Source organism: Girardinichthys multiradiatus, chromosome 15 (assembly GCF_021462225.1).
Source record: "Girardinichthys multiradiatus isolate DD_20200921_A chromosome 15, DD_fGirMul_XY1, whole genome shotgun sequence".
NCBI classification, from domain to species: Eukaryota; Metazoa; Chordata; class Actinopteri; order Cyprinodontiformes; family Goodeidae; genus Girardinichthys; species Girardinichthys multiradiatus.
Genome location: NC_061808.1, coordinates 15635456 through 15663174, shown reverse-complemented (window position 1 = coordinate 15663174; position 27719 = coordinate 15635456). Strand labels below are relative to the sequence as shown.

General features: G+C 39.2%; 1 protein-coding gene across 6 annotated transcripts in view; it reads right to left on the bottom strand.

Moving 5' to 3' along the window:
• Positions 1–27719, bottom strand: part of utrn (utrophin) — a 247550-nt gene that overhangs the window by 182182 nt on the left and 37649 nt on the right. For 4 of the 6 annotated variants that reach the window (XM_047388070.1, XM_047388069.1, XM_047388068.1 and 1 more), the window contains exons 10-30: positions 25809–26039; positions 24308–24489; positions 23416–23566; positions 23032–23151; positions 22752–22853; positions 22331–22438; positions 20898–21077; positions 20544–20701; positions 20335–20461; positions 20163–20250; positions 18519–18763; positions 16959–17127; positions 15020–15147; positions 12476–12613; positions 12276–12389; positions 11420–11575; positions 9236–9406; positions 8950–9141; positions 8262–8396; positions 4994–5143; positions 1443–1604 (exon numbers count right to left, since the gene is read on the bottom strand). In XM_047388070.1, the coding sequence (XP_047244026.1) occupies positions 1443–1604; positions 4994–5143; positions 8262–8396; positions 8950–9141; positions 9236–9406; positions 11420–11575; positions 12276–12389; positions 12476–12613; positions 15020–15147; positions 16959–17127; positions 18519–18763; positions 20163–20250; positions 20335–20461; positions 20544–20701; positions 20898–21077; positions 22331–22438; positions 22752–22853; positions 23032–23151; positions 23416–23566; positions 24308–24489; positions 25809–26039 (3207 nt within the window). The remainder of the gene's footprint in view (positions 1–1442; positions 1605–4993; positions 5144–8261; positions 8397–8949; positions 9142–9235; positions 9407–11419; positions 11576–12275; positions 12390–12475; positions 12614–15019; positions 15148–16958; positions 17128–18518; positions 18764–20162; positions 20251–20334; positions 20462–20543; positions 20702–20897; positions 21078–22330; positions 22439–22751; positions 22854–23031; positions 23152–23415; positions 23567–24307; positions 24490–25808; positions 26040–27719) is intronic. The other 2 variants (XM_047388075.1, XM_047388067.1) reach the window with 1 other exon arrangement.

Sequence of the window (27719 nt, the reverse complement as noted above, 5' to 3'; positions counted from 1 at the left end):
AGGAAGACTGGGGAGAAGGAAATGCCAAAATGCCAGAAGTCCAGTGTCAAGTATCCACAGTCAGTGATGGTCTGGGGTGCCGTGTCAGCTGCTGGTGTTGGTCCACTGTGTTTTATCAAGGGCAGGGTCAATGCAGCTAGCTATCAGGAGATTTTGGAGCACTTCATGCTTCCATCTGCTGAAAAGCTTTATGGAGATGAAGATTTCATTTTTCAGCACGACCTGGCACCTGCTCACAGTGCCAAAACCACTGGTAAATGGTTTACTGACCATGGTATCACTGTGCTCAATTGGCCTGCCAACTCTCCTGACCTGAACCCCATAGAGAATCTGTGGGATATTGTGAAGAGAACGTTGAGAGACTCAAGACCCAACACTCTGGATGAGCTAAAGGCCGCTATCGAAGCATCCTGGGCCTCCATAAGACCTCAGCAGTGCCACAGGCTGATTGCCTCCATGCCACGCCGCATTGAAGCAGTCATTTCTGCCAAAGGATTCCCGACCAAGTATTGAGTGCATAACTGTACATGATTATTTGAAGGTTGACGTTTTTTGTATTAAAAACACTTTTCTTTTATTGGTCGGATGAAATATGCTAATTTTGTGAGATAGGAATTTTGGGTTTTCATGAGCTGTATGCCAAAATCATCCGTATTAAGACAATAAAATACCTGAAATATTTCAGTTAGTGTGCAATGAATCTAAAATATATGAATGTTAAATTTTCATCATTACATTATGGAAAATAATTAACTTTATCACAATATGCTAATATTTTGAGAAGGACCTGTATATATGGAAAAGAAACCTGAAAAGAAAAGAAGGACACAAATAAAGGAAACAAGGGAGAAAGGTATGAGACAAGGAAGGAAAGGAAAGGGCAGAAGGAAGAAAAAAAGTACAGAAGGATGAAGAGAAAAGATGAATGGAGGCAAAGTAGAAAAGGCAGAACACAAGGAAGAAAATAAAGAAAGAAGGTTGGTTACAAGGAAGGAACAACAAAAAGATGGAAAGAAAGGCACAAAAAGGAAAGAATGAGGATGTGAGAAAAGAAGAAACTGCTTGATGAAGAAAGGAAGGACACTAGGAAGAAAGATTGAGGGAAACAAGTAGGCAAGAAATAAAGTAAAGGACAGAAGGGTGTAAGAAGGGGGTCAGAGATGGCAGAAGGCAGCATACAAGGAAGGACTGACACAAAGATGTAAGGATGGAAGGAAGTACAATATTTAGATAATGGAAGGGTGAATAAAGTCTGGAAATACTAATTTTATTTCATACTCTTATTTTGTTTTGTATAATTATCGAGACCTGAAAAGTACTTTAATCAATTTCCAAACTCTTTTACACTGTGCAGGAACTTTGACTACTTGAGCCTATAAACAGAGGTAGGCTGTGCAAACTTGAACTCATTCCCAGGACTTTATAATGTGTAAGCGATATACCTGTGCCTCCAGGGGGAGCTGGAACGCATCTATGCGATCATTGAGGCAAGAGGTTAGTGTGTGGTCCAGCTGGTTTAAGGACTCCTGCAGCGCTTGGAGCGCCTGTTCGTTCTCCTTTAGTGTCTGCAGCTGCTGCTCGAGGCCGATCTGTCGGTTCACCGCCTAAATAACAACACAAACAGCAGGCCAGGGCTTTTAAAATCTGTCTATCAGGGATCTTAATTTAATTAACTTACTTCCACTCAGAGCATGTGCAAATTACCCCAAACATTTTAATCAACAGGTGATATACAGTTTGGTATCATAAATTATTTCACTCAACTACTGTATGGACACATTATTCAAAAGAAAATACGATACCTAAATAAAAATTTGAATAATTAAAGCTTCAGACGGCATAGCAAAAGGGGATAAATACACCATATATAACATACAGAAACATCTCAATGAAGTATAATATCATTAAAAGGTTAATTTATTTCAGAAATACAATTTTAAAGCAAAAATGGTATATTAAATTGATTCAATACACACAGAGCGATGTATTTCAATTGGATATTTCAGTTAACTTTCATGTTTATGGTTGACAGCCAGGAATTAAATTGGGACAGAGCTGTCCGCAGCACATAAGGCAGGGCTACATCATGGGATACATCTGAAGCAATTAAGATTTTCTAATTTTTCTGTTGTAAATAACTGAAAATATGCAACATGGAAGGTTATGTTTTCAGAAACACTGAAGCAAAAGAGATGGTGAGGTATCAGCAGCACCTGCCTCTGAATACGCGTTTTGAGAGTCTGTGCATAACTTGCACTGCATGGTTTCCTGGGCCCACTGGCGAAACCGGCCATCGTCACCATGTGGAGCTCCAGAGCCGTAGATATAAGTTACAGCAGCTGGAGGAAGGTACGGATGGAGATGCCTTCTGCAGCAGCAGCGAAGTTAAGCTGCTTCTATTACAAAATGGTCTGGTTAAAAGCTTCTGGAGAGTTCCTGTTTTTATGTTTTCACACTTTTATCCTCAAAGATCACCAGATTTAAGCAGGGTTTTTTTTTTTGTCATGATAATTAACCTCATGGACATCAAATAGAAAATGTTTAAATATCTGACAAGAAATACAGAATTCCTTCTAAAAAGTAAGACATTGTATATCTCTGAAAGCAGCTTTGATCGGTAGCTTTCCAGCCTCATAGCATAATTGCCTAAGTCATATTTGCCTAAATGTGACTTAGGCAATTATGCTATGAGGCTAATGATACATTTATTAATCAGTGTTCCCAGCAGATCAGCAGCATCTGAAAGTCATGTATTTAGGACCCAAGTGATCCATTATCCTTTAAATGATCTTCTTATGGATGCCAGGTTTGTGGCTAACACATATTTGGAGCCAACACGTTCAGTTTGTCGAACTATTATCTTTGGTATTTCTACAGGAAACTGGTTATTGATGACTTTGAATCAATCCACATGATTTGATTGAATAGTGTATATACAGGTCCTTCTCAAAATATTAGCATATTGTGATAAAGATCATTATTTTCCATAATGTCATGATGAAAATTTAACATTCATATATTTTAGATTCATTGCACACTAACTGAAATATTTCAGGTCTTTTATTGTCTTAATACGGATGATTTTGGCATACAGCTCATGAAAACCCAAAATTCCTATCTCACAAAATTAGCATATCATTAAAAGGGTCTCTAAACGAGCTATGAACCTAATCATCTGAATCAACGAGTTAACTCTAAACACCTGCAAAAGATTCCCGAGGCCTTTAAAACTCCCAGCCTGGTTCATCACTCAAAACCCCAATCATGGGTAAGACTGCCGACCTGACTGCCGTCCAGAAGGCCACTATTGACACCCTCAAGCAAGAGGGTAAGACACAGAAAGAAATTTCTGAACGAATAGGCTGTTCCCAGAGTGCTGTATCAAGGCACCTCAGTGGGAAGTCTGTGGGAAGGAAAAAGTGTGGCAGAAAACGCTGCACAACGAGAAGAGGTGACCGGACCCTGAGGAAGATTGTGGAGAAGGGCCGATTCCAGACCTTGGGGGACCTGCGGAAGCAGTGGACTGAGACTGGAGTAGAAACATCCAGAGCCACCGTGCACAGGCGTGTGCAGGAAATGGGCTACAGGTGCCGCATTCCCCAGGTCAAGCCACTTTTGAACCAGAAACAGCGGCAGAAGTGCCTGACCTGGGCTACAGAGAAGCAGCACTGGACTGTTGCTCAGTGGTCCAAAGTACTTTTTTCGGATGAAAGCAAATTCTGCATGTCATTCGGAAATCAAGGTGCCAGAGTCTGGAGGAAGACTGGGGAGAAGGAAATGCCAAAATGCCAGAAGTCCAGTGTCAAGTACCCACAGTCAGTGATGGTCTGGGGTGCCGTGTCAGCTGCTGGTGTTGGTCCACTGTGTTTTATCAAGGGCAGGGTCAATGCAGCTAGCTATCAGTAGATTTTGGAGCACTTCATGCTTCCATCTGCTGAAAAGCTTTATGGAGATGAAGATTTCATTTTTCAGCACGACCTGGCACCTGCTCACAGTGCCAAAACCACTGGTAAATGGTTTACTGACCATGGTATCACTGTGCTCAATTGGCCTGCCAACTCTCCTGACCTGAACCCCATAGAGAATCTGTGGGATATTGTGAAGAGAACGTTGAGAGACTCAAGACCCAACACTCTGGATGAGCTAAAGGCTGCTATCGAAGCATCCTGGGCCTCCATAAGACCTCAGCAGTGCGACAGACTGATTGCCTCCATGCCACGCCGCATTGAAGCAGTCATTTCTGCCACAGGATTCCCGATCAAGTATTGAGTGCATAACTGTACATGATTATTTGAAGGTTGACGTTTTTTGTATTAAAAACACTTTTCTTTTATTGGTCGGATGAAATATGCTAATTTTGTGAGATAGGAATTTTGGGTTTTCATGAGCTGTATGCCAAAATCATCCGTATTAAGACAACAAAAGACCTGAAATATTTCAGTTAGTGTGCAATGAATCTAAAATATATGAATGTTAAATTTTCATCATGACATTATGGAAAATAATGAACTTTATCACAATATGCTAATTTTTTGAGAAGGACCTGTACTTATGCATATCAATTTGAGTTTTTTAGTTGTAAAGTAAGCTTTAGTAAACCAAATTGAATTCATTATCTCAGATGTTTCTTTTAGGTTTAGGGAGCTTTTCTACCAGTCATAGTTAGCCTTACAAAAAACAAACAAAATAATAATTCCTCTAAAAATGATCAAATAATGGAGTGAATAAATGTTTAAAATATCACTGTGTGTTTAATGGATCTATACAAGTTTCACTTTTTGAATTTAATAAGTTAAATAAAGTTTTTGATGGTATTCTAATTTACTGAGATCCACCTTAATATCAATTATATATTAAACAATGATAATTTTTAGTATACATGTATAGACATACTCCAGAAGAAGCATTATTATACAGGTATACTGCAAAGCTGAGGAAAAAAACAAGTTTCTAAAAACAAAACATCCACACAGATAGAAAGAAAAGTCCCAACCTGGTGGTTGAGCTGCTCGTAGCGGGAGTTAAAGGCCTCGAGTTTTTCACTGATGAGTTCATCAAGTATGCCCCCATCTATCAGCGTCTGACCCAGCTCTCTGATCTGCGTCCGGTTGTCTCCGGGGTGGCGGAGCACGCACTCGAAAGACTGTCGGGAAGTTGGAGAGAAGGACAGATGAGCAACGGTAAAAAAGAAAATTCACAAACCCAGACAAATGTAATCATAAGGACGAAGCGACAAATGGTTGAAATTCCTTTACGGTTCTAAAAACTTGCCAATGAAACTGAACCAGCATGTAAACGCAGACCTAACCCTGACGCTGATCACTTAAGAACACCAAAAACAGGCAGAAAAGTACAAAGAAACAGATGAAGATGCAGAAACTGCTGGGTCGAGCATGTCAAATAGAAGCAAGCCAATAAAATACGATAACAGATGGAGAAAAGAGACACGAGCAAGAGAGCGGGCTTCTTCAATGACAACATTTGGATCCAACGTTATTTATGTAGGTTCATTAAATGTGCTTTTCCTTCCCGGAGGTCATGGACAGAGAGTGACAGCCCCCTCCCAACTGGACGGGGTTAAAAGCGGGAAGTGAAAGAGGAACAGAGGGAAATGGCAGGAAAGATGGGCAGACCTGTCGGCAGAAGAAAAAGAAAGTAATGACAAAAATTTGCCTTAAAGATTAGATGAGAAGGACATGGAGAAGAAGGAGAAACACTGACTTCAAGGGTCTTCAGTTTATTTCATCCCAATGTGATGCTACAGAAGCAGCGTAGTGATGAAATGATTTTGACAGACAGCCTGCAGGCAGTCTACAGATATAGCAGCAGAGCAAGTCAAAGCAAAAGAAATTTGGAAGGCAAATCAAAGACAAATGAGGTTATTAACGTTTAGTTTCACCTCTAAAGAAATTATTTGTGTCTGGAAGGCAACTTCTTTCTTTTCCATGGGGCTCAAATTTATATACACTGAATTTCATACTTTAATTTATTTATTTAAGCTATTCTTTTTACTGAGGCTGAATTATTACATACTAATTATTTTGTTTTAATTATTATAGTTAAGCTGAAAATTATCATTAACCCTATGGGGTCCATGATTTATATGGTCGTTTGTGGCTAATTTTGATTATATTTTCCAACAAAAACCATTACTATTGGCTTATGTGGTATCATTTTTTTCAGCACAACCTAGTGTACATTTACACCCATCTTTTGTATTTGGAAATACTGTATTTGCATTTTGGTACTCATGTATCACAAAAAGATCAATTCCAAGTTGGAAACGTTTTTGTATTTTTTACAGTTAAACCAACAAACATGTATAAAAAAAATTTTTATAATGTAGAAAGTAAATATACACTGTAAATTACTAAAGTACAAATATAGTAAACAACACAGTGATGTACAATTATTTACAGGAGAATGAAGAAACTCCCCATTCGTTTTTGTACAACTATTTAAAACTTACAAGCCATCATAAGTCACAAGATGCAAAAAAAAAATATATTTACACCAAATAAATTATAATGCTGGCAATGCCTTTATCAATGTTTGTACATTTATTTAAAGTTATTTACAAAAGGCTCAGGGGGTCACAACAAAACACAAATTGTTTGTGCCACTCTAAAAACGTTTCTGTCCACCACCAAACAGAGGAGCACATCTCAGGCCTCTTGGTACTTCCATGGTGTGTGATACCTTTTCATGACCAGGAGGCAGTGTTTGTATTTCAGTCTGCCTTTGGTGCCGTTTAGGTTAGCATCTGTGGCTGTTGAAATGGCCACAGGAACACGATCAGCTGATCTGCCTGACCCGGTGGTTATCAGGACCTTGCAGGTGTAAAGCACTACCCATTCCTCTGCTTGGATCTCATCGTCGTCTTTATGTCCACCCTCCTCTTTTTTTTTAATTTCTAGGATGAATTATTGATCCACCTCTTCATCATCAAATTCCTGACCGTCTGCCTCAGACACCTGCTGCGAGTCTCCCTCTTCATCTTCCAGCTCTAAAAAGGAGCTGCGCTGCCTGCTGTACATTCAGTCTTCACATCATCCTTTACGTAAGAAAAAGCCACTAAACTACATACAGCTTACAAACTGAATGTCACTAATCCCTCAAGCACCAAAACTCACCGTCAGTATCACTATCTCCGTTTTTCCCGCTACTCCGTTCTTGCATCACTCTGCTTCTCACCGTTACTCTGTTAGTCCCGTTACTTGCACAACATTCCTCCATTTCTCAGCAACAAAATACTGCCCATTCTTATTGTCTTTATATGTCAGAGACTAATAGCAAGGAGGGTCTCATGTTGGGTTTTTTTATGTTTGCAAGCACAGAATAGCCAGTTTTTACCATTTCTATAGCCGCACAGCAATAAACATGACAATATTCCAAAAAAAGAAAAGAAAAATTTAGCATAACTGGTTTTACTTAGCCTATCAACACAATTTAAAGACTGGTTTGTAATCAACACTTTAAACCTAAATTGAAACCGAGTCATCATCCCAAATCAGACATGTAAAAACGACGTGTATACTCGTCCATGTGGTAGTTAATAATAAAATAAAGACCAAAAAAATATTTTCAAGAAGAGTTGGACAGTTTTGTAGTGCAATAAAAAGTTACAGCTGAACAGCTTGTCTCAAAGAGGCTGGACATCTTTTTAACTCAGTTCAATTATTTGTTGAACTGAAATTGAAATACTTTATTGTCCTCGAGGGGTTATTCATTTGCAGCATAGTCCACGATGTCTACACACCGCAATAAACTCTCACATAACCTAAATAAATACAAATCTGAACCAGCCACATAAAAATGGCAGACCAACATTTTTCTATTAGAATATGAACAAATATATGACCTTATCTGATATAAAAGCTGATTGTTGCATATATTTTTGAGACAAGATGATTAATTCATGTTGGTGAATTTAATGTAACAAATTAATTAATTATGCAGTAAAAGTTAACCGTTTCTGCATTTAATAAAATTAAAATAGTATGCAAAACAATGCATGTCTAATCAAATTATTATGAGTTCCATATTTATGAAGTGGCTGTTTTCACACAGTGAGTAAAGATGTCCATTTTATCGGTTAGTTAATATTTATTTTTTTGGGAACATTTTTGGGAGGTTTAGTTAAAAATGAATTTGCCATCTAAGTGTGAATGTTCTGTAATTATATAAACGAAGTATAATTTTATCCTATTATTATTCTCAAAAAATATAAGCATAAAACATATAATTAAGCATTTGTGTACCTCCAGAGCTTCATTAACCATCTCGGTGCTCTCTGGTACATTTTCAGTAGCTTGCAGTTTCTCCTCTACAGTGCTGAGCCAGCCCTGCTCCATGTCCAGGTACTGAAGTAGCTCCATCCAGCAAGACCAAACCTCCTACAATGTACATGCATTTAGATTATCAAATAAAAAAAAAAAAAGGGAAAAATAAATAAATAAAAGCAAACTCCAATGAATAACAGAAAGTTAATTTCTGACTTTTACTCTGCAGAGGATGGTGATGGCAATAAAAAACACTGCCCCTAAATATTATAACTTTAAACTCAGAGATTAGCTCTAAAATCCTCCTTCATTAGCCTTATCCCACAGCTCTTCTTGTTCCTTGTATATAATTTAAGGAAATAAAGCCCAAGCAATGGCGCATTGCATAAAACTATGTGCCATTCCAATACTTAGCTAACCAACATTAAATTAGGCCGCTGTTGCATAAATAATTGAAAAATAGCTGTTTTGAGAAGGAAAGCAACTTGAGGATTGAAACAGAGAAAACCTATTTGTCTTAAATTTACAAATTATGTGGTATGCCATTGCATTTCTAGAATAAATATATTTTCAAGTCCAATCATTTAACAGGCAACATTTTACTTTCTTTATAGGATTTTCGGTATAAGATACACTCAGAAAGACCTAACAATGATTCAAACATTACCTCCAGTGTGTGACATTTGCTCTTGAGGCGGTCACACAGTTTGTGGTAGTTAACAAGTACTCCGTCCAACTCGGAGGTCAGCTCCTGTCCAGAACCTCCAGCAGGGTGCGATGTTTGGGACACCAGCAGGTTGATGCTGTCCTTCAGAATCTTTACTTTCACTTCCTTCTGTAGCACATCCTCTTTAGCCCGCTTTAACAAGAGATGGCATTTAAGCACAAAATACAAAATTCTAAAACATTTTAATAAAAACTGTTATAATTTCTAGAGTTTTTTCCACCTTTACCTTCATCTCCTCCAGTGACACCTCCAAGTCCTCAGGACTTTTATACTCAAAATCTCTCATTAGAAACTCTTCGTCAACCTGGGCCATCCACTCCTGCATCTCTGCCAGGTCTTTCTTCAGATTCAACTGCTTTTCCTGGTTCTCAGTCACATGCTCCTGATGGCTCAAGAGCTGCAAGGAAACATATTCAGGAAGTTTTCCAAAAAAATTAAATGTTTAATTAACACATTTAGACTATGCATTACAAATAATAAAGAATAGAATCTCCCTTAAAACTCTGATTGGCTCTGCTTCTAATCCTGTGGTTAGGTTGCTTGTACATTTTTCCTGCCACTCAACTTTCCTTTAATTTGCTTGCGTATAGCTATGACGTCACATCATAAAACGTTTGGATTAAAAACCCTCTTTTTATTAAGTCTTTTGTAATGTTCCAATTTTCTGAGAAGCAAAATGTTGTGTTTTCATTAGTGTTGGACCACTTGTTGCTGAATATTGGACTACTTGCACAGACACCAGGCCTCCTGATGCTTGCGGCCATTTTGTATCCAGGACAGGCCGCTCCTCCATATCCCGTCAAGCATCACGACTGTTATAACGGGGCGTCTCAAGTCTGACGTCACAAGACGCTATATAGGAAGGCGGACATTTTTAAAAACTCGCTTTCAGCTGGCAATCTTGACAAGGTTGCCACGCAACTGGAGCGTCCTTGGAAGTAAAAGAGATCCCACGTGGAGTCTTCATTTATTTCTCTCTCTCTTTGGCCAACGAACAATTCATAACTGAAGTTTCTGGACTAGGAAGGCCAGGAATTTCACTTTGCCAATCGAAGACGTGAGTTTAACACGTAACTAAAAACACGGAGTTCGAGGAAACGAACCGCCACCGTGTTTCATCCCTAGTCGACTGCTGATGGTCAGATCCTATTTTTCCTTTTCGTCAAGAAGACCAAAGGACGGGACTGACCGCTCTCTTGGAGTGTAACTGCGGACGCGCATCAACGCTTCAAAAACCCCCCTTTTTCCCTCTCACTCGCGGACAAGAAGAAACTTCACCAAGTAAAACCCATCTTTTATTTAATCTTTTATTTCTTTATTAGAAGGCCTGGGCAGGGTCAGAGGTTGTAGAGCGATCAGAATCGCTGGTTAGGATCTCATGTGTTCTGAATGATATGTGCATGTAAGCTTGCTTATTGAAACTTTGATGTGTTATGTTGATATCGGGAGCAGCCGCATTCCTCGAGCTGCTTGTGTTTCACCATCTGAGAGTCAACGCGGGTGCGTTGTAAGACTGGACTGTTAAAACGACCTCATTGTAAAATTCTCCATTTCCCCTTTGTCTTCAATCTCACTGTGCTAACTTGCCGCCAAAAGTTAGAATCCTTTGTGCTCAGGAGTTAGGGGGAAGTTTTATGATCAGGACATCCCTGAGTACAGTCGGAGCTGCGCTCCAACCCCCCCCACTCGCCACCACACCACTTTTCATATTCTCATGCCGTCTTCTGTTTTCGCCATAAACTGCTGGTTGATTCATTACACACCCACTGCCGTTTGTTGAATTTTGCTTAGTTAGATGTGTTACCCCTGTGTTTGTAGAACTTTGCATGTTGAGTAGGTGAAAATTAATAAATATTCACATAGATAAAGAGAAAGCGTTTTGTGTTCATTGTGTGCGAAAGTGATTTGTCAGTCAAAATAAGGTTCAAGTTCCACACGTTTCGGCAGAAACAGTCGATTAAACAGTGACATCTCCGGCAATAGTTATTAACTATTACGGAGTATTTAACGGTTGTAATTGTCAGAGGCGTTGAGCCACAATTACAACACCAGAAACCTATCTGGTCTCGATTCGTAAATGAGGATTTTGGTTAAGAAGTTGATTTTGTCAGATTATGATTTGTAATTATAATTATTGATCAAGATTAATCAATCAATAATCATAAACCCAACATTAGCTACAATCCTTAATGGTCAAAATTAACACATAAAAATTTAAATTTGTCTGCAATAAATGGAACTTTTATCACTCAGAAATATAACTTTTTTTTACTGAATTACTGAAATAATAAAATTTTAAATATTTTAAAGATATTCTTACTTACTGACATGTACCAGAAAATATGAACATATAAAAATACCTAATAAACCACTTTTTAAATTGAAATCCACAGGACAAAGTTTTCATCACCTGTTTACTAAGTGTGGCCCATCTTCCTTGACACTGGTCTAACTTATCCTGCCCCCACTGGGTCAGTGCTGGGACTGCTGTCGCCCGCACCGCCATTACATTTTCTTCCATCTGCATCAACGAACGTTCCATCAGCTCCATCTCATTCACGTACTCCTAGTTCAGAAAGAATAGAAAAGGTTTAGGCTTAAATTTACCAATCTAAACACAAATTTAGCCATAAACAAATCAGGCCAAAAAATTAGGGAAACCTAAGGAGATGGTTTAAAACGGTACAGAATTTAAAAATTAGTGACATGTATAAAGTGCACACAACCAAACATCCTGGGAAAGGCCTTTCCTTGTCATGTGCGAGTATCTCTTAGAAGCAGCAGGCATTAGGTGTACTAATGATGTCTGAACTAATTTACAGATAAGAAATGATAAGTAGTTTTTACTACGGGAAGAAGACTTAAAGTTATGCTTTATTAGTATCAGGAAGCACAGATGAATGAAGGCGTTTAAAAGGAGACTTTCTTTTCCGCCAGGCTCCAAGAGAGCGATACTTCAGCAGATTAAAGGAAGGCTGACAGAGTACATCAAAGATACTCTTTTTGAGCTTTTGGCCTCTGTCATTTAAAATGCTTGATTTAGGAATACTGCCAGCCTTTTGGAGATCTTAGATTTAAGGTAAAGACCTACAATCTCCAGGGAATACATATGGAGACTGATGCTTTAGTAACGCTAGCCTCACTCCCTGCAATAATTGCTAAGGTAAGCAAAGACATTTTAAAATTTCAACTCTGTAATCACTATGTCTTTGTTTTAAAACTTGTTAAAAATTTCTAGTTTATAGAAATATGCTTTTTATATGTACCTTGCATTGATTAAGTTCTGCCTGTAGATTCTGTGCATCACCGAGCCCTGTGGAGTCCCGAGACAACAGTTCCTGAACTGCATCCAGCCAACGCTCTACTTGCTCCACATGCACCTACATGCAACAAGTAAACAAACCAATATATGAAGAAATACCCAGCAATATAAACAAAATTACAGGGGTTATTACAGTTCATCTACCTGATTATCCTTCATGCTGCCCAGAATGCACTGCAGCACGCCGTGCTCCTCGCGGGCCTTTGATGAGAGTTGGCTCCATTTTTGTAGTTCAGCCGAATCGGTGGCTTGTTGTGTTTGTTCAATCTCCAAACACAGGCCCTGAGGTCAACAAGATTTCAGGCTCAAACATGGTCTCAAAGAAGTGTGTACGTTACACCGCATTTGGAAACATTCGAAATGGTCTCTTAAACCAGACATTTGTAGCTTTTACAGAGTTCCTACATATTTGTCATGGAAAATTCCAAACGTTCACAAACTCAACTTTGTAGAGTTCCCAATTTTTAATATATGAATTTATATGAATTTATAGCAGATGGATGGATGAATGGGTGGATGGAAAAGAGTAAAAGCTCAAGGAAGAAAGATGGGAGAAGAATCTGAGGGAATAAAGGAAGGAAAGTGGAAAAGAAGGAACAATGCAATGAAGAAAGGAAGGGTCGACTGACAGAAATAAGAGGTTAGGACATATTAATTAAATCATCTTTACATGTACATTACAACAAAATTTGTCCTCTGCATTTAACCCATCCCTTACAGGGAGCAGTGGGCTGCCATTATGCGGCGCCCGGGGAGCATTCTGGGGCTAAGTGTCTTGCTCAGGGACCCAGAGTGGCAATCTGTGGGATACGAACCTGGCCCTTTGTGTCCCCTCTGGAACACCTCCTGTTCTAACCACTAGGCCACCACTCCCCAAATGATTTTTCCGTGAAGAATGCAGGCGTCGATCCCACTGCCTCTCTCATGCAAAGCGAGCGCTCTACCATTTGAGCTAACTCCCCGTTTGCGGAGATATGGACGGAAAGATGGCACAGAAGAAATTAAGGAAAGAAAGGCATGAGGAAAGAAGGAGAGAAGACAGCACACAACAAGAAGAGTGAAGGGACAGAAAGAAGGAGTCAGGATTCAAGGTTGGAAGAACAGTAGAAGTAAAGGAAAGACTCCAAACTGGAAATGAATAGGGCCGAAGGAAGGAAAGAAAATGACAGTAGGAAAGGACAGACACAAGGGAGGAAGGAAGCACAGAAAGAAGAGGTTAGGTCCCCAAGATGGTAGGACAGGAGGAGGGAACATGGACTCAAAATGGGAAAAAAGTAAGAGCAGGAGCCAGTAAGGAAGAACAGGAAATGCATGAGAGAGGGAAGAAGGAAGAAAGGGAAGAACAGAGGAAAGGAAAGAAGGATAGGTGGAAGCATCCAATGACAGTAAGTCACAAGGAAGAATGAAAGCTTCCAAAATGACAGAAAGGAGGATACAACATTTAGACAAAGGGATATGGAATAAAGTAGAACTATTTTTCAATACTCATTTGTTTTTTCCTTGCTTATCCAGACCTGGAAAAGATCAAATTCCATACATTTCCAGACTGTGCAACCCTGCTCTGAGTCATTTTCCATCTAAAAGGAGTTCACAATAATTTCCTAATACGAATTGTTCTGAATGCCAAGTTGGTAAACGAAAGCAGCCTTCTCATTTTTATCTACCTCATCAGGATTGATTGGAGTGGAAATCAAATTGGTGCTGCTCTAAATTCTTTAAGCACAGAACTCTGAGTATTTGTACTTTCTGCAGCTTTATTTACTGTAATCAAGACTTTTAACAGCTTATAGTCCAGATTTTTGACATACTGTTGAAGGCAGAACATCTAGGACCTAAATGTATACAATTATATCTGTATTATCAGAAACTGCTTAATAAACAAGCAATGTGTAAAAATGTATGTCAATTTATAACAAAAAGAGGTTAAAATAATCAGCGTCATCTCATCTAGTCTAATAGTTGTCTGATCTCTGGGATGCTGTCATTAGATTGTGTACTGCGGCTGGCAGGCTCCACATGGAGCTCTGTGCTACATGCACAGGCATGCAGCCCAGAATGCGTCACCTCCCCAGCCCTCTCCACCTCTCCCCTGCACAGCGTCCTATCTGCCACGATAACAAGAGCGCAGACTGAGCCACATTCCACTGGCGGATGGAGGAGGAGGCGAATGTTGAGAATGTATTACAAAACATGCATTTCTGTGCAAGAATACAGAAGAGGCATGTTCACACATACACACACACACACACACACACACCCTTTACCTTTTACACAATTTAATGCAGTGATAAGGGAATGACTGGTTGGTAAAAGGACCTATTGTGTTGTAGAAACCACAGGAGAGACAGAATAACACTACACTGATATACTGGTTATTCAGGCACAGATAGAAAAATAAATAAATAAATGGCTAAAAGGTACCTGCAGATTCCAGCCATGTCGAAATATCAAACCTGAAAATATGCCTTTTACTTGGTTGTATTTTCTATAACTAGTTTACTAAATAGACATTCAACAGGCAAAACAATCGCACAAGGGAATCAAAAACATGCAAATAGGAAACTTAAGAAAGATGCAACTTAGTGTTATGAACTTTCCTGGACTTCTCTTTTGACCTGTCACTTTGACATGATTTTTACATGGAAAATACTCATCTGGAAATAGACATTGCTTATAAAGAGCACCCACCTGTGCCCGCTCCACTGCCGCTTCTGCTGTGTGTATATCTACGACCCCATCTTTTAAAGCAGCCAGCCTGGCCTCCAAACCATCCACCACATCCTGAACTGCCTGGGTGGCATCGAATGTGGCCAAAGCTGGAGGAAAATTAAATGAAAAATAAGTTTTATTAAGATTACAACAGAGTGGGTGAGATAAAACATAATACTGAGTTACAACATTAAAACAAGTGTATAACTAATCGTTTTCCCTGACAAAGAAGCAGAAGTGTGCACTTTGTGGGTTTTCTACTTTAAAAGGAGGATGACAACTATTCAACATCATCAGATTGTGCTTCAGTGCTTCCTGCTCTGCTACATAACCGTCTCTCCTGCCTCCTGTTTCTTTGCCCATTAATTATCAGGTGATTTAATGCTTCCATTATCAGACTGTGTTTATACAGAGTAAGAGCAGAGAGGAAGTGAAAGTTCAACATAGAGAGGCCCCCACTAGAAGCAAACTACCCTCATGCAGAAACAAAATAGATTTCCTTGAGTTTGTTACAAAAGAAAGGCTTAAAAAGCAGACTGGCACAGCATAACAAACTCAAACAGACATCTATGTTCAAGAGGTTATTCAGGTTATACCTTAAGGGTTAATATTTAGCTGAGATCCGCACACATTAATTCAAGAATTAAAACAGTGACTAATTTTTAGTTCTGTTTTGTTTCAAGTTCAGGTAGAAACGAGCTGAAAGACATTTGATTTAGCATAAAACTGCTCATGGATGTCGTTGCAAATTCATGAGCTTTTGGAGGCCATATAAGGGCATGATGTATTGTTACTTGAGACTAGCCAAGGTTCATTAAAAAAAAAATACTGATGTCAAATTTGTCTAGTTCGAGTGTGGCTGTACAGATGTTAGCCGTTATTCTTTTGCTTTCCTTAAAAACATGAAACGTATGGTCTAAGAGCAAGGAGAAATAAAAAAGTCTTTGTTGTAATAGGATATATATTTATTTTAAATAGGAAATCAAATACTGCTTAAAGCTGACACATCTCCTTCAGAAAACATGGTTTATAAAGACTAGCCTGCCTCGTGTTTAAGGGTATATTTCTCTCCCAAATGAAGTAACACTTGGTCCCATGACAGCCACAAATTTTAAGCTACTTTATTTGGGTTAGGGATATGTCTTAGCCAGGACTGCATATCTACAGAATGAAATATTTGAACATTATTCTTAGCAAAATAGCTCAAGCTTACTCATATTCTTCAGGATTGCCCTGTACTTACAGCGTATCACAAAAGTGAGTACACCCCTCACATTCCTGCATATATTTAAGTATATGTTTTCATGGGACAACACTGACAAAATGACACTTTGACACAATGTGTGCAGCTTATGTAACAGTGTAAATTTATTCTTCTCTCAAAATAACTGAAGATACAGCCACTAATACGTTGTGTTCAGGTTTACATGCAGTGTTAGCTTCACACTACCGATAGCATTTTGGATGTAGGTCAAAAAGTTACATTTTCGTCTCATCAGACAAGAGAACCCTCTAGTGGATGGTCATGTCTTGGTATGTTTCCAGATGTACCATATTCTTTCCATTTTCAGAGGATGAACTGAACATGTTCCATGCAATGTTTAAAGCTTGGGACCGCAACCTTATCTACAACATGCCCAAGTTGTTCTTTGGTCTTCATGATGCTCTTTGTTCAAACAGCATCATGTTCTAAAACAAACCTCTAAGGCCTTTACAAATCTAGATGTCATTTAGGGGTATCAAAGTAACAGGGGCTCATTACAAATGCAGACCACGCTTTATGATGTTTAATAAGAATGGAAAACCATGCATAATGTTTGCTCATTTCACAATTAAGTGCCACTTTATGTAGGTCATTTGAAAAAGCTGAAGAGGATGGAAACTTTGGAAGGGACTGTACATAACCAAGCAGATTTACCTTGATTCACTTCTTGTCCTCTGTTCTGTAGCTGCTGTAGTGTGGAGGAGTGATGTGCAGAAACCACAACCATGTTGTCTTTCAGAGAGGGCACCGTTCCAAGTGTTCCTACCTCCAAAGACAGCTGCTCGAGGCGTGGACCTAAGGCAGTGACCTGAGCAAGGCGGGACTGGGAACACAACATGAAGGAGAAAGTATAATAAAGACTTGGACATTCATGCATCCATCCAGCCCTGGGGTTGGGGGCAGAAAAACTCCAATGGGAGTAAACCCAGTAGGCATCCCAATCCAATGCCCGAACCACCTCAGCTGACTATTTCCAATGTCCGGTTTACTCACCTCGGATACCTGAACTCCTCACGCTAAGTGTGCCTGACCACAGAGCAACTTTATCTAACGGCCATAAGTGAGGGTCAGAACAAAGGAGTTTAATGGTGGAACCGGAAAAAAGTTTTAGTTTTAAAAAGACATTTTTTAATTCAGGGTTCATACACATATTTCATGAGTCAAATGTAGAACGTTCTGAATCCTATATAGCCAATTTCAAAGTGTAAATACAAAAACTGAATTCATCTGTATTCATGGTGGACACTTCTACCAAGGGTCAGGCTTTAAATGTGGAGCCTGCTAGACCAGCAGGCTGGAAAGACGGCGGGAAGGTAAAAACAAATGAACAGTTGGACAGATAGATGGACAATATTTTGACAATAAGACACAGAATAAAGTCTGGAAATACACCATTTTCCCTATAATCCATTTTGAGGGACTGCAAAGGAATCCTGTCAATGGCTTCACAACAAAAATATGAGGATTTCTTTAGTTAATATGCAGAACAGAGATTATTTTTTTAATTAGCCTGGCTTATTTATTCTATTACCACCTCATGGGTTTAAAACAGAATGATTAAAACATTTTTAAATTGTAGTGAAACTTAAACGTTTAAGCATTGTAATGAGGTTTCTTAGCATTTGGTTTTGCACCTAAGTCAGACTCCTAACAGCTGACCAACAGCAAGGATAGTAGTGATCAACATTTTTTCCTATAATGACAACCAGTCTATCCTGACTTGAGCATTTTGGTTTTGGCACAATGTTATGAGGCAACAGTCACCTCAGCCTTAAAATATAGTCCTCAAATCCATCCATACCATACAGAAAAACCACAAAAGAGGAAAGACCTGACTTAGTTTCCTTTTACCAGGCTACATGGAGGTATCCAATAGTTAGGAGCCTTCAAGTCTTCAAACTTGGTAAGCAGTTTAATGCATAAAACTATTATCACTATACTGGGTCATCTCAGTGTTAACCAAGAGCAAATTTCAGTTCTTTCAGTTTCAAAAGACGGAGCAAGAGCCAGCTGTGCCCTTCCTGACATGATGACAAAACATGCTCATATTTTTTCAAAAGTATACCAAAATTCAGATACCTTCAGCAAACAAAGGCTTATTTGACAGGACAGATCTGGTTAACCAATATGGATCTCAGTGCAAGAGGTTAAACTGAGGATAGAAAGTTAGATCCAGGAAAGCAGGAGAAATGGGACTAATGTGGTAAACCTTACCTTATATTCTCCACTTAAGTTTCTCAGCTCAACCTCATTGTTGCTTGTAACATGTGAGGTTGTAGCCAACCACTGATCTTGTTTCTCCAAGATCTGGTCAAGGTCAGTGAGCTCGACAGAAACCTGCATAATTCGGGTCCGAGTGTGAACCCGGTCACGAGCAGCCTGGAGCTCCCTGGCACAGACATCCCACTCGGTCTGAATCAGGTCTATGTTCTCCCTGACTGAGTTCACACCTGCTCCCTCTGCAGAAAGAAACAAGTCAGCAATGTCAGTCAGTCATTTTCTACCGCTTATTCCATAGTGGGTCACGGGGGAGCTGGTGCCTATCTCCAGCAGTCTATGGGCGAGAGGCGGGGTACACCCTGGACAGGTCGCCAGTCCATTGCAGGGCCAAATCAGCAATGTCTCACACCAAAAGAACTTTAATTAAACATACATTAAGCAGAGGTTTATATCACTTAATTTGAAAAGTATCTTAGTTAGGATGTGAATGTTGTAGTGTTGGAGAAAACCAGAGTTTAATGGAAGAAACTCTATTATAGGATTCCTTCTCTTGCTACTTCACTGCTGCCAGTAAAAAGTGGGCATATAAAATCTAGAGTTTCACTGAATAGTCATATGAAATCAGCATGCCTGGGGGCTGAGATATTTTATTACTTTATTCAAAAAACACTCAAACACGCTCTCACTATTAACATTTAACACTAAATAAAACAAAAAAGCCTGGAAAACATCACACAGCTACAGAAAAGCTGTAAAAAAAAATTACAAGACATGCACAATTAATAAGGAAAACTGAGTATATATTGTTGAGCTGGGCATGCTGAGCTCCTTTCACCTAAAAAGTGCAATGTGGTACAAAAGTAATCATACAGCTGATCTTTTTCACGTTTTTGCATCCTACAACCATAAACCTGAATGTGTTTTATTGAGATTATATGCTATAATGTGTGTATGTATTCAGTCCATTTTACTCCCAGCATCTCTACATAAAATCTATTGTAACCAATTACTTTAAGTAGTTAACAAATAAGTAAATAGTCAGTCTGTATGTAGTTCAATCCTAGATAGTTTGAGAAGGCCTCATAGATAGTTAGAGAACAAAGAGGGGGAAAAGATGCAGCAAAGGTCGCCTGGGTCGGACGTCGAACCCGTGACGACTGCGTCGAGTACTGAAGCCTCTGAATATGGGTCGTGGATTTGCATGGCCTGCAACACCGCCATGACATGCATGCTACAGAATTTTATTTGTAGAAAATATTTGAAAACTATGTATCCTTTTCTTTCATCTTCAAGCTAATGCATTATGTTGGTTGCTGTGTCACATAAAATCCCAAAGATTTTTTCCTAATTATTTAGTATTTTAAGAATTGTGACACTGTATTTTAGTAATCTTGTATTGTTGTTCTATATGAGGTTTTACATATGTTCTAACAGGTCTCTCTTGCAAGTGAAAACTCGTTTCTAAGTGAGACTACCTGTATAAATAAAGGTTTAATATTAATAAATGTGAAAATGTTCAATGGTTATGAATATCTTTTCAAGGCAATGCATGTCTCGAGATCTTGGCACACAAGTGAAGGACGTATTTACCAAAACTTGGAGGATTTATTGTATATTAGGAAAATACGCTCATCTTACCTCTCTCAAGTTGGTCCATTAGGTTGCGTCCTTCATTTGTCACTTCAATAACTTTGCTTTCCTTTGCCCTTAGTCGCAACTCCAGCTCCTAAAGTCATTGTTAAACATAGTTATTATAGTATAAATAACGTGACACTTTAAAATGAAACAATTTTAGCTCGTTAATTTTTACCTTTAGTTTCTCCTGCAGGTCTGGTGCAGCAGCTGTAGTTTCAGGATGTGTGGAACCCAGCGACTGAGTGGACATCTTCCACGTTTGAATCCAGCTCATTAAGTCAGAGAGCGTATTTTCAAACCTGCTGAAGATAATGTGTCTGTTTATGTTTCCAGGTCTGTTCATATCTAATTATTTTTCAGTAATAAAGAGGCAGGCTGTGTTACATTCGTCTGATTTCTGCATCGGTTTCCACCAGTCGTTTCTTAGCAGGAGCAGGTTGGGCGAACTCCTGGTCAATAGTAGAAGAAGCTACTGCAACTGAATCCACCATCAGGTTTTCCTCCTCCTGAGTCATTCCAGAGTCTGCAACAGCCTCCATTACCTGGAAGTTGAGGTATCAAAGGGTAAGAGGCACAGAAAACCATTACTAGGTAAGGACTCTGTACAAAATATTAATGTCACTGCTACTCTTTTGTTTTATTTGTGAAACTTCTTCAACCTACTAAAACATTCAGACTTTGAGTAGCACCCTTTTATCTCCATGTAAGCATTATTACAAAGCATTCCCGAGCACACACCTGGAAGGAGCAGTCCTCCAGTTTTTGAACCAGGTTGTCCCATCGGTGAGTCAGCTCCTCTGTGTCGGCCTCAATCTTAGCTCCTGCTTCAGCACTCTGAAGCAGCTGGATCACATCCTGGCCTGCATCAGACAGCTTGTCCAGGGTCCTTCTCTTTTTCTCCATCTCCTCCTTTAAAATCTAAAACGATAAAGTAAGACACATATAGATTTTGTTCCAGCACCCACTGAGTATGCAAAAAGTTAAATCTCTATTGTTTACAGTGAGAAAAAATAAGGACACCCAATGACAGACCATGAGTTCTAATATGTTTGTACATACTTTAAATCAATTTGGACAATTAGACAATAAATAGCCAGCACACCATTTAGTTTGGTGTGCTGACTGTTTAAGTGAAAGTGGACACCATAGTGAGATTCACAGTGCTGTCTGTGTCTTTCAGAAGGTTGTAGCAACTTCTGAGACTGGTAATAGATTTAATAAGGCCTTAAAATAATTTGGAGGTCAGCCATTCCATTGTTTGGATAATAGTCTATAAGTTGGCGATATTCAACCTAGGTCTGGCTCTTCAAACGAAAGCAGGAACTCTGGAAAAATGTTTTTGGACAAATTAACCTAAAGTTGACTTATTTGGACCCCAGAACAAAAGACATGCCTGACATAAACCAAATACAGCATTCCAGGAAAATAGCCAACAGAGGCACAGAGGTGGAAGTGTCATGGTTTGGAGGTACTTTGCTACAGCAGGACCTGGCCAGCTAAGCACAATAGAGTCCGACATGAGCCTCATCGTATATAAGAGGGTGTTTGAGGAAAATATGAGACTGTCTGTAAGAAAAAATAAATGAAAGCAGGAGTGGACCCCTGCAACATGACAATAACCCATAACACACTGGTAAATCCACCAAGGACTGGCTGAGAATTAAGAAATGGAAAGTCCTGGGATGAGTCAAAGCCCAGATGCTGAGCTCAGTCAGATGCTGAGGTTATTTGAAACAGGCTGTACATGAGAACATCCCACAGCTGAAAGTGAGGAGTGCTGCAAACTTTCCACAGACCAGTGCCACAGATGAGTGGATGGCTTCAAGAAGCATCTCCCTGAAGTGATTCATCCAAAGGAGGTAAGCCTACCAATTAGGGAGTAGGGCGTCCTAACTTTTTCCCTAGTTATATACCGACACAGTTCTATTATCTTTTCTTTAATGATTAAAAAAAGCTTAAACTTTGTTTTTTAATTGCAATTAAATCACTATTTTCACTCCTCTAAAATGTAATTAGACATCAATATATGAATGTTTCTTATAGACAACTGAAAATTGTGGGTGTCCTAATTTATTCACATGACTTCATATAGCTTTTAGAAAATCTAATTTAATGAGTTACATTATGAACTAAGTGTCAAAAGCTAAATAGAGTTAGTTTTCTCTGCTTACCGTAAGTTGGCGCACATTAGCATTAATTTCACTGGGGTCTCTGAAGTTGCAGGTTTGTACTTGATTTAAAGCCTCTTCTTTTTCTGACAACCATGCGCTGATCAAACTCTGTGGAAAAGGAAAGAAAATCATTTCGTTCACAGTTACAAAGTAAATATTGGAAATGAAAGTTGCTGTTAAATTAAAATTTTTCCAAACTGGAGCATCGTTTGCCGTTGTGTGTGCATATATATAAATATATATATATATATATACAATTTAATCACCTTAAATTCATTGTTTTTTACTTAGAACTGACATTTAAAATGTAAGCAAGATGCAGCTCAATATCATGTGTATCAGTTTGTCATTGTTCCACAAATGTATTATAATGAACCATTTAACTAGGAAGAAAGCAGATGTGTAGCATGAGGGGAAATACCTGATCTGATAAAAGCTGTTGCCAAACTAGATAAAGTTCTTGCAGCTTATGCCACCTTTCTTCTGTCCAACGGCACACAGCTGCCCAGCGTTCACCCAAAGACTATAAACAAAGGACAAAAAGAAATATATTCCGCTTAAATTGAGTCCAAATCAGCTTCAAGCTTCTTCTAAATTAAAATAGACAGCCCTTATCATATATGTACATAGAGATAGGTAGATAATATCATTCTGAGAGGTGCTAGATTGTCTTCTTTCAATTTTAAAGCATGGAATCTCACTTGTAATTGCTCTTCCAGGGCAGCGGTGGCACTCTCACCATTGTTCTCATCCACCACGACCACCATGTGCGTTAGGGAGTTGACCTTTACCTGCTCCGCCTCCAGGTCATTCTGAAGTTCCTGATCAGGAAACCAAACAGGAATTTTCAAAGTGGACACACATGATTAGTCGTTAACTGAGCTAGTAGAGAAGTGTTTCAGCTTCACAGCATTCAGATCAAGACGGTCGACTGTTCAAAGTTTGGGATCTGATTTTTGACAAAGTGATTGCAGGAGTGGTGTATTTGGGGACAAAATCATCACAAAGATGTCCACTAAGGCTGGAACAACATATGTTCAAAGATATTTTATTAAATATACGTGTTAATGGAAAACTTTATTTACTTTATGTTTTTCTATCTTTTCCTTGTAAATATTCAAGTCCTTTGCAACTGTTTCCGTCTCCATGCTTTTGATTCGATCCTCTGTCAGCGTCAGCCAATCAGAGAGCTGCTGTAGCTGCTGCTGCTGAAGCTCCATCAGAACCTCATGGAGTCTGGAAAATGGGAGAGGGAAAAGTTAAGGCCAGAAAGACTGGGCATGGTTTTCCACACTCTAAGTTTTAAGTTCTACTGAGTCTTAGCAAAAACTGTATTAACACTCACTGTAAATACAAGGACTTTTTTATCTTTACAAAAATTCAAGGAAAAAACTTCAACATCTCAACTCAAAAATGACAATGAGAAAAAAAAAAAAATCACTTCCAATAGTCAAATTTGGGTTCAATCATGTGAGGGTGCAGCTCATTTTGAAGAAGCATTCTATTTTAAATCGCTCCTTTTCTAAAATGGAAAGAGCTTCCAAACATTTTCAACACACATTATGATGAGAAAAGTCATCTGAAGATAAACTAAAACCAAAAGCTAGAGCAGACTTGTAGGTGGTAAGACTGTACAGGAAAACATTCAAGAACAAATATGCAATTGCAATATTTGAACATCGCAAATGGTTGTGATTAACCCACATTTTCCTCTACCCTCTTTCTATCAATGTCTACGCCAGTCTTTCTGGGTTTCAGAGTCTTGATCGCTAATATCTACATTGGCTGGGGGCATACAGGACAGTGAGAGCACATCCAAGTGGGAAAATGTACAAGCAGAGTTTAAATGCATTACACTTAAAATATTCCAGTCTACCAAATATTGCATCTAAGCAGTCATTTGCAATTCTGATAATGCACACTTATCTTCAGATATCTGCACTATGTTGTGCAGCTCTGGTATGTAGCTGTTTCTACCTGGCCTGGCGGTCCATGCTGGCCACTCTGAGGCTCTCCCAGCGAGAGTTGAGGAGGCTCATCTGCTCTCGAATTTCCTCCTCTTCCTCTTCTGTTAGGTTGCCCTGAACAATCAGTTGGTTACCTGCTTGCAGCACGTTACCCACGCTGCTCTGATGAGCTGTTAGCTCCATCATAAATCCCTGGAGGCAAAGAACCCATAAAATGTCATTGTCGCTGAGGTGAAGCATGGCCAAAAAAAGATTGACAACCGGATTTATGAATTTTAAAACCAAGCTTTAACCATCTGACACAATCTGTCATCCTCAGATGAAACTCATTTGATCAGGAACACCACCAAGGAACAACCAAACCTGCTGGAACACCAAGACTGAGAAGGAATCTCTTGTACCAAATTCAACACTGTAAAGCTTGACATAAATTTGCAGCTGCTCACACTGTCAAGCCAAACCTTTCTGGAGGAAAGCTTGGTCAGTGGAGACAAAGATTGAGGTGTTAAAATATAATATTTGACAGAGTCAAGGTTAAGCTTTCAAACATAACACTGTACCAGCTGTCAAATACAGTGGTGGCGCTATCATGCTGTGGGGCTGCTAGTTTTAATTTTGCATTGAGCAAAGTGAATGGAAAAATAGAGGAGGAGAACAACTTTCAAATCCCTCAATTTCATCTCAGCTCAGCAGGTAGATGGGTGAACATAAAAGGGTGTTCCAACAGCCCAATGATCTAAAATACATTAAACTAAAATATAAATTGAACTACATCACAAATTTGTGGAACGGAAGCAAAATACCTTCAGTTAATACCTGTTTCCATAAGTTTTCTAAGTGAATGATCAATTTTTCTGCATTTCTGAGTACTCTGATAATTGTTTAGTTTCTGCTAGTGGATAATGTGTAAAAACAAAACTGAAACTAACAGGATTCATTTTAAACAACCTGATAAGCCTGGTTGTGATAGAGGCTTTAGATCTTGTCGCTCTGTGTCTCCCAACCAGCTTTCTGCCTTGACCTGGCTTCCAGGCATTCAGCTTGACAAACTCACATTTCAGCCAAGTGAATCCAATCAAAGCCCCTTCACACACATGCATAGACACAAACTATGCAAATACGCCCCCATGTCAAGCAAGCAAGTCAGTCAGCTCTGAGCCAGGAGCCTATGGATAGCTATGCTCCACGGCTCTCAGTAGAATTCCTGGCATTCCCAACAAGTACAGAGCATGTACTGCTAGTGGGAGGCATTTGTCTGGCAGATAATATTGGAAGTCACAGTAAAGAGTGACGGATATCAAATAAATAGGCAGCAGGTGAAGTAAACATGTGCACTACGTTTTACATGTGGTTACAAATCTTTAAACATCCGTAATTCAACATAAGATCTTATTCCAGAATGTAACTTCAAAAAACATGTTTTGTTTTTCTACAGTTTGAGAACTCTGATATACTTTCTCCTGCTTGACAAAGATACCAAAAGCTAGATTACAGTGCTTGGCTCTTCCTACCTCATGAGTGTGGAACTGCTCTTTAACTTCTTCCACATCATCCGACACCTCGTCCTGAATATGCAGTGTATCCTCAGCAGACAGCAGCCAAGTCAAAACCTCCTCCAGAGATGTCTGGTAGGTGTCGAGGTCCACGTCCAGCAGGCTGCCTTCCATCTCCCCCTCTGTCTCTGTCAGGGTACTGGGGTTCTCAGGCCATAGGCTGCTGCCTGCCTCCTCCTTCTGCACAGTCTGTAAAATATAGACTTCCAATTGGGTCCTCGTCCAATTTGCAACATTTAAAGTGCCTTATGAAAGTTTTCATGCCCCTTAAACTTATTCACATTGTGACACAGTGCAACCACAGACTTCAATATGAAACATTTTATGTGACAGACCAACACAAAGTGGTGAGTATTTTCAAACTGAAGAGAAATTATAAATTTTTTATCTTTAAGATTTTGAGGCGGTAGAGGCCTTTTTAGTAGCGTGACAGGAAGAATAGTGGGAAAATATACAGTTAATGGCCTGGGGTCTGATGATTATAGTCCTCCAGCTGCCTCGAGGACAAAAGCCTCCGCTCTATCCACAAGTCACGCCTCACCCGGTGATACATGGTCATTTTTTTTTATTTTACAAAAAAAAAATTCTAAAGATTGACATGTATTTGTCTTCAGCCCACTTAAATCCGGTGCATCTACCTGCCCTCAGAAGTTTCCTAATTAGTAGATAAAGTCCACATGGGTGTAATTTAATCTCAGTATAAAACAGCTGTTTTGTTGAGGTCTCAGAAGCTTCTTAGAAAGCATCAGTGAGCTGCAGCCAAGTGAACCATGGTAACTCTGGAGGACCTCTAGAGATCTACAACTCAAGTGGAAACATCTGTTGACTGGACAACTACTAGTTTTGCGCTGTACAAATATGGCCTTTATGGAAGAGCGATTAAAAAGGAACCCTTTTAAAAGAGCCATATTAGGTCCAATTTACATTTTGCCACGAGTCATCTAGGAAATCATAGCAAACATTTGGATGTAGGTGCTTAGGCCAGATGGGTCCATTCTTTAGCCTAAAACAACACTGGCAACCATTCCAACTGAGAACAATGGTAGCAGAATCATGCTGTGTGCATTTAGTTTTTCCAGCAAGGAAAGGTAGGCTAGTCAGGGTTGATGGGAAGAAGGATGAAGCTCAATGCAGAGCAATCCTGGAGAAAAAAACTCTTAGAACCTGCAAAAGACTTCAGACCGGGGTGAAGAATCTTAAAGAAGCAGGACCGCAGCCTCTGAACATACAGCCAAGGCTGTAATGGAAGAGCTTAGATAAAAGCAAATTCATGTGTTGGAATTTCTCAGTTTAATTTCAAACCTAAATCTAATTGGGAACTATGGCAAGAGTTGAACATTTCTGTACAGACACTCTCCATCCAATCCGATTGAGCTATTTTGTAAAGAATGTGCATAAGTTTAAGTCTCTACATTTGTAAAGCTGTTTGAGACATGCTTACAAAACTTGCAGCTGCAATTTTAGTAAAAGTTGGTTCTGCTATGTATTGACTCTAGAGGCCGAACACAAGTGGACACCACAAATGACAGGTTTTTGTATCTGTAAAAAACACCACATATGTTTTTTTCCACTTCATACTTTATGTGTTCATCTATAACACAAAATCTCAAGTAGAGACAGGCTGGTTTGTAGTTGTAGCATGACAAAATGTGAAAAGCTTCCTACTTTTAGAAAGCACCCCATTTAAAGATATTACACTCAGATATAATGTCTAGGAAATACGGCACACACCCTTCATTCAATATTTCTAACTTTAGTTACATCAGCGAACATCAGCAGAAGAGATTTAAAATAGAACCAGACATTAGGAGGGGGTGGTGTAGCCTTGCAGAGCACAAAGTGACCTCTCTTTTGGGTTAAAAAACTGCA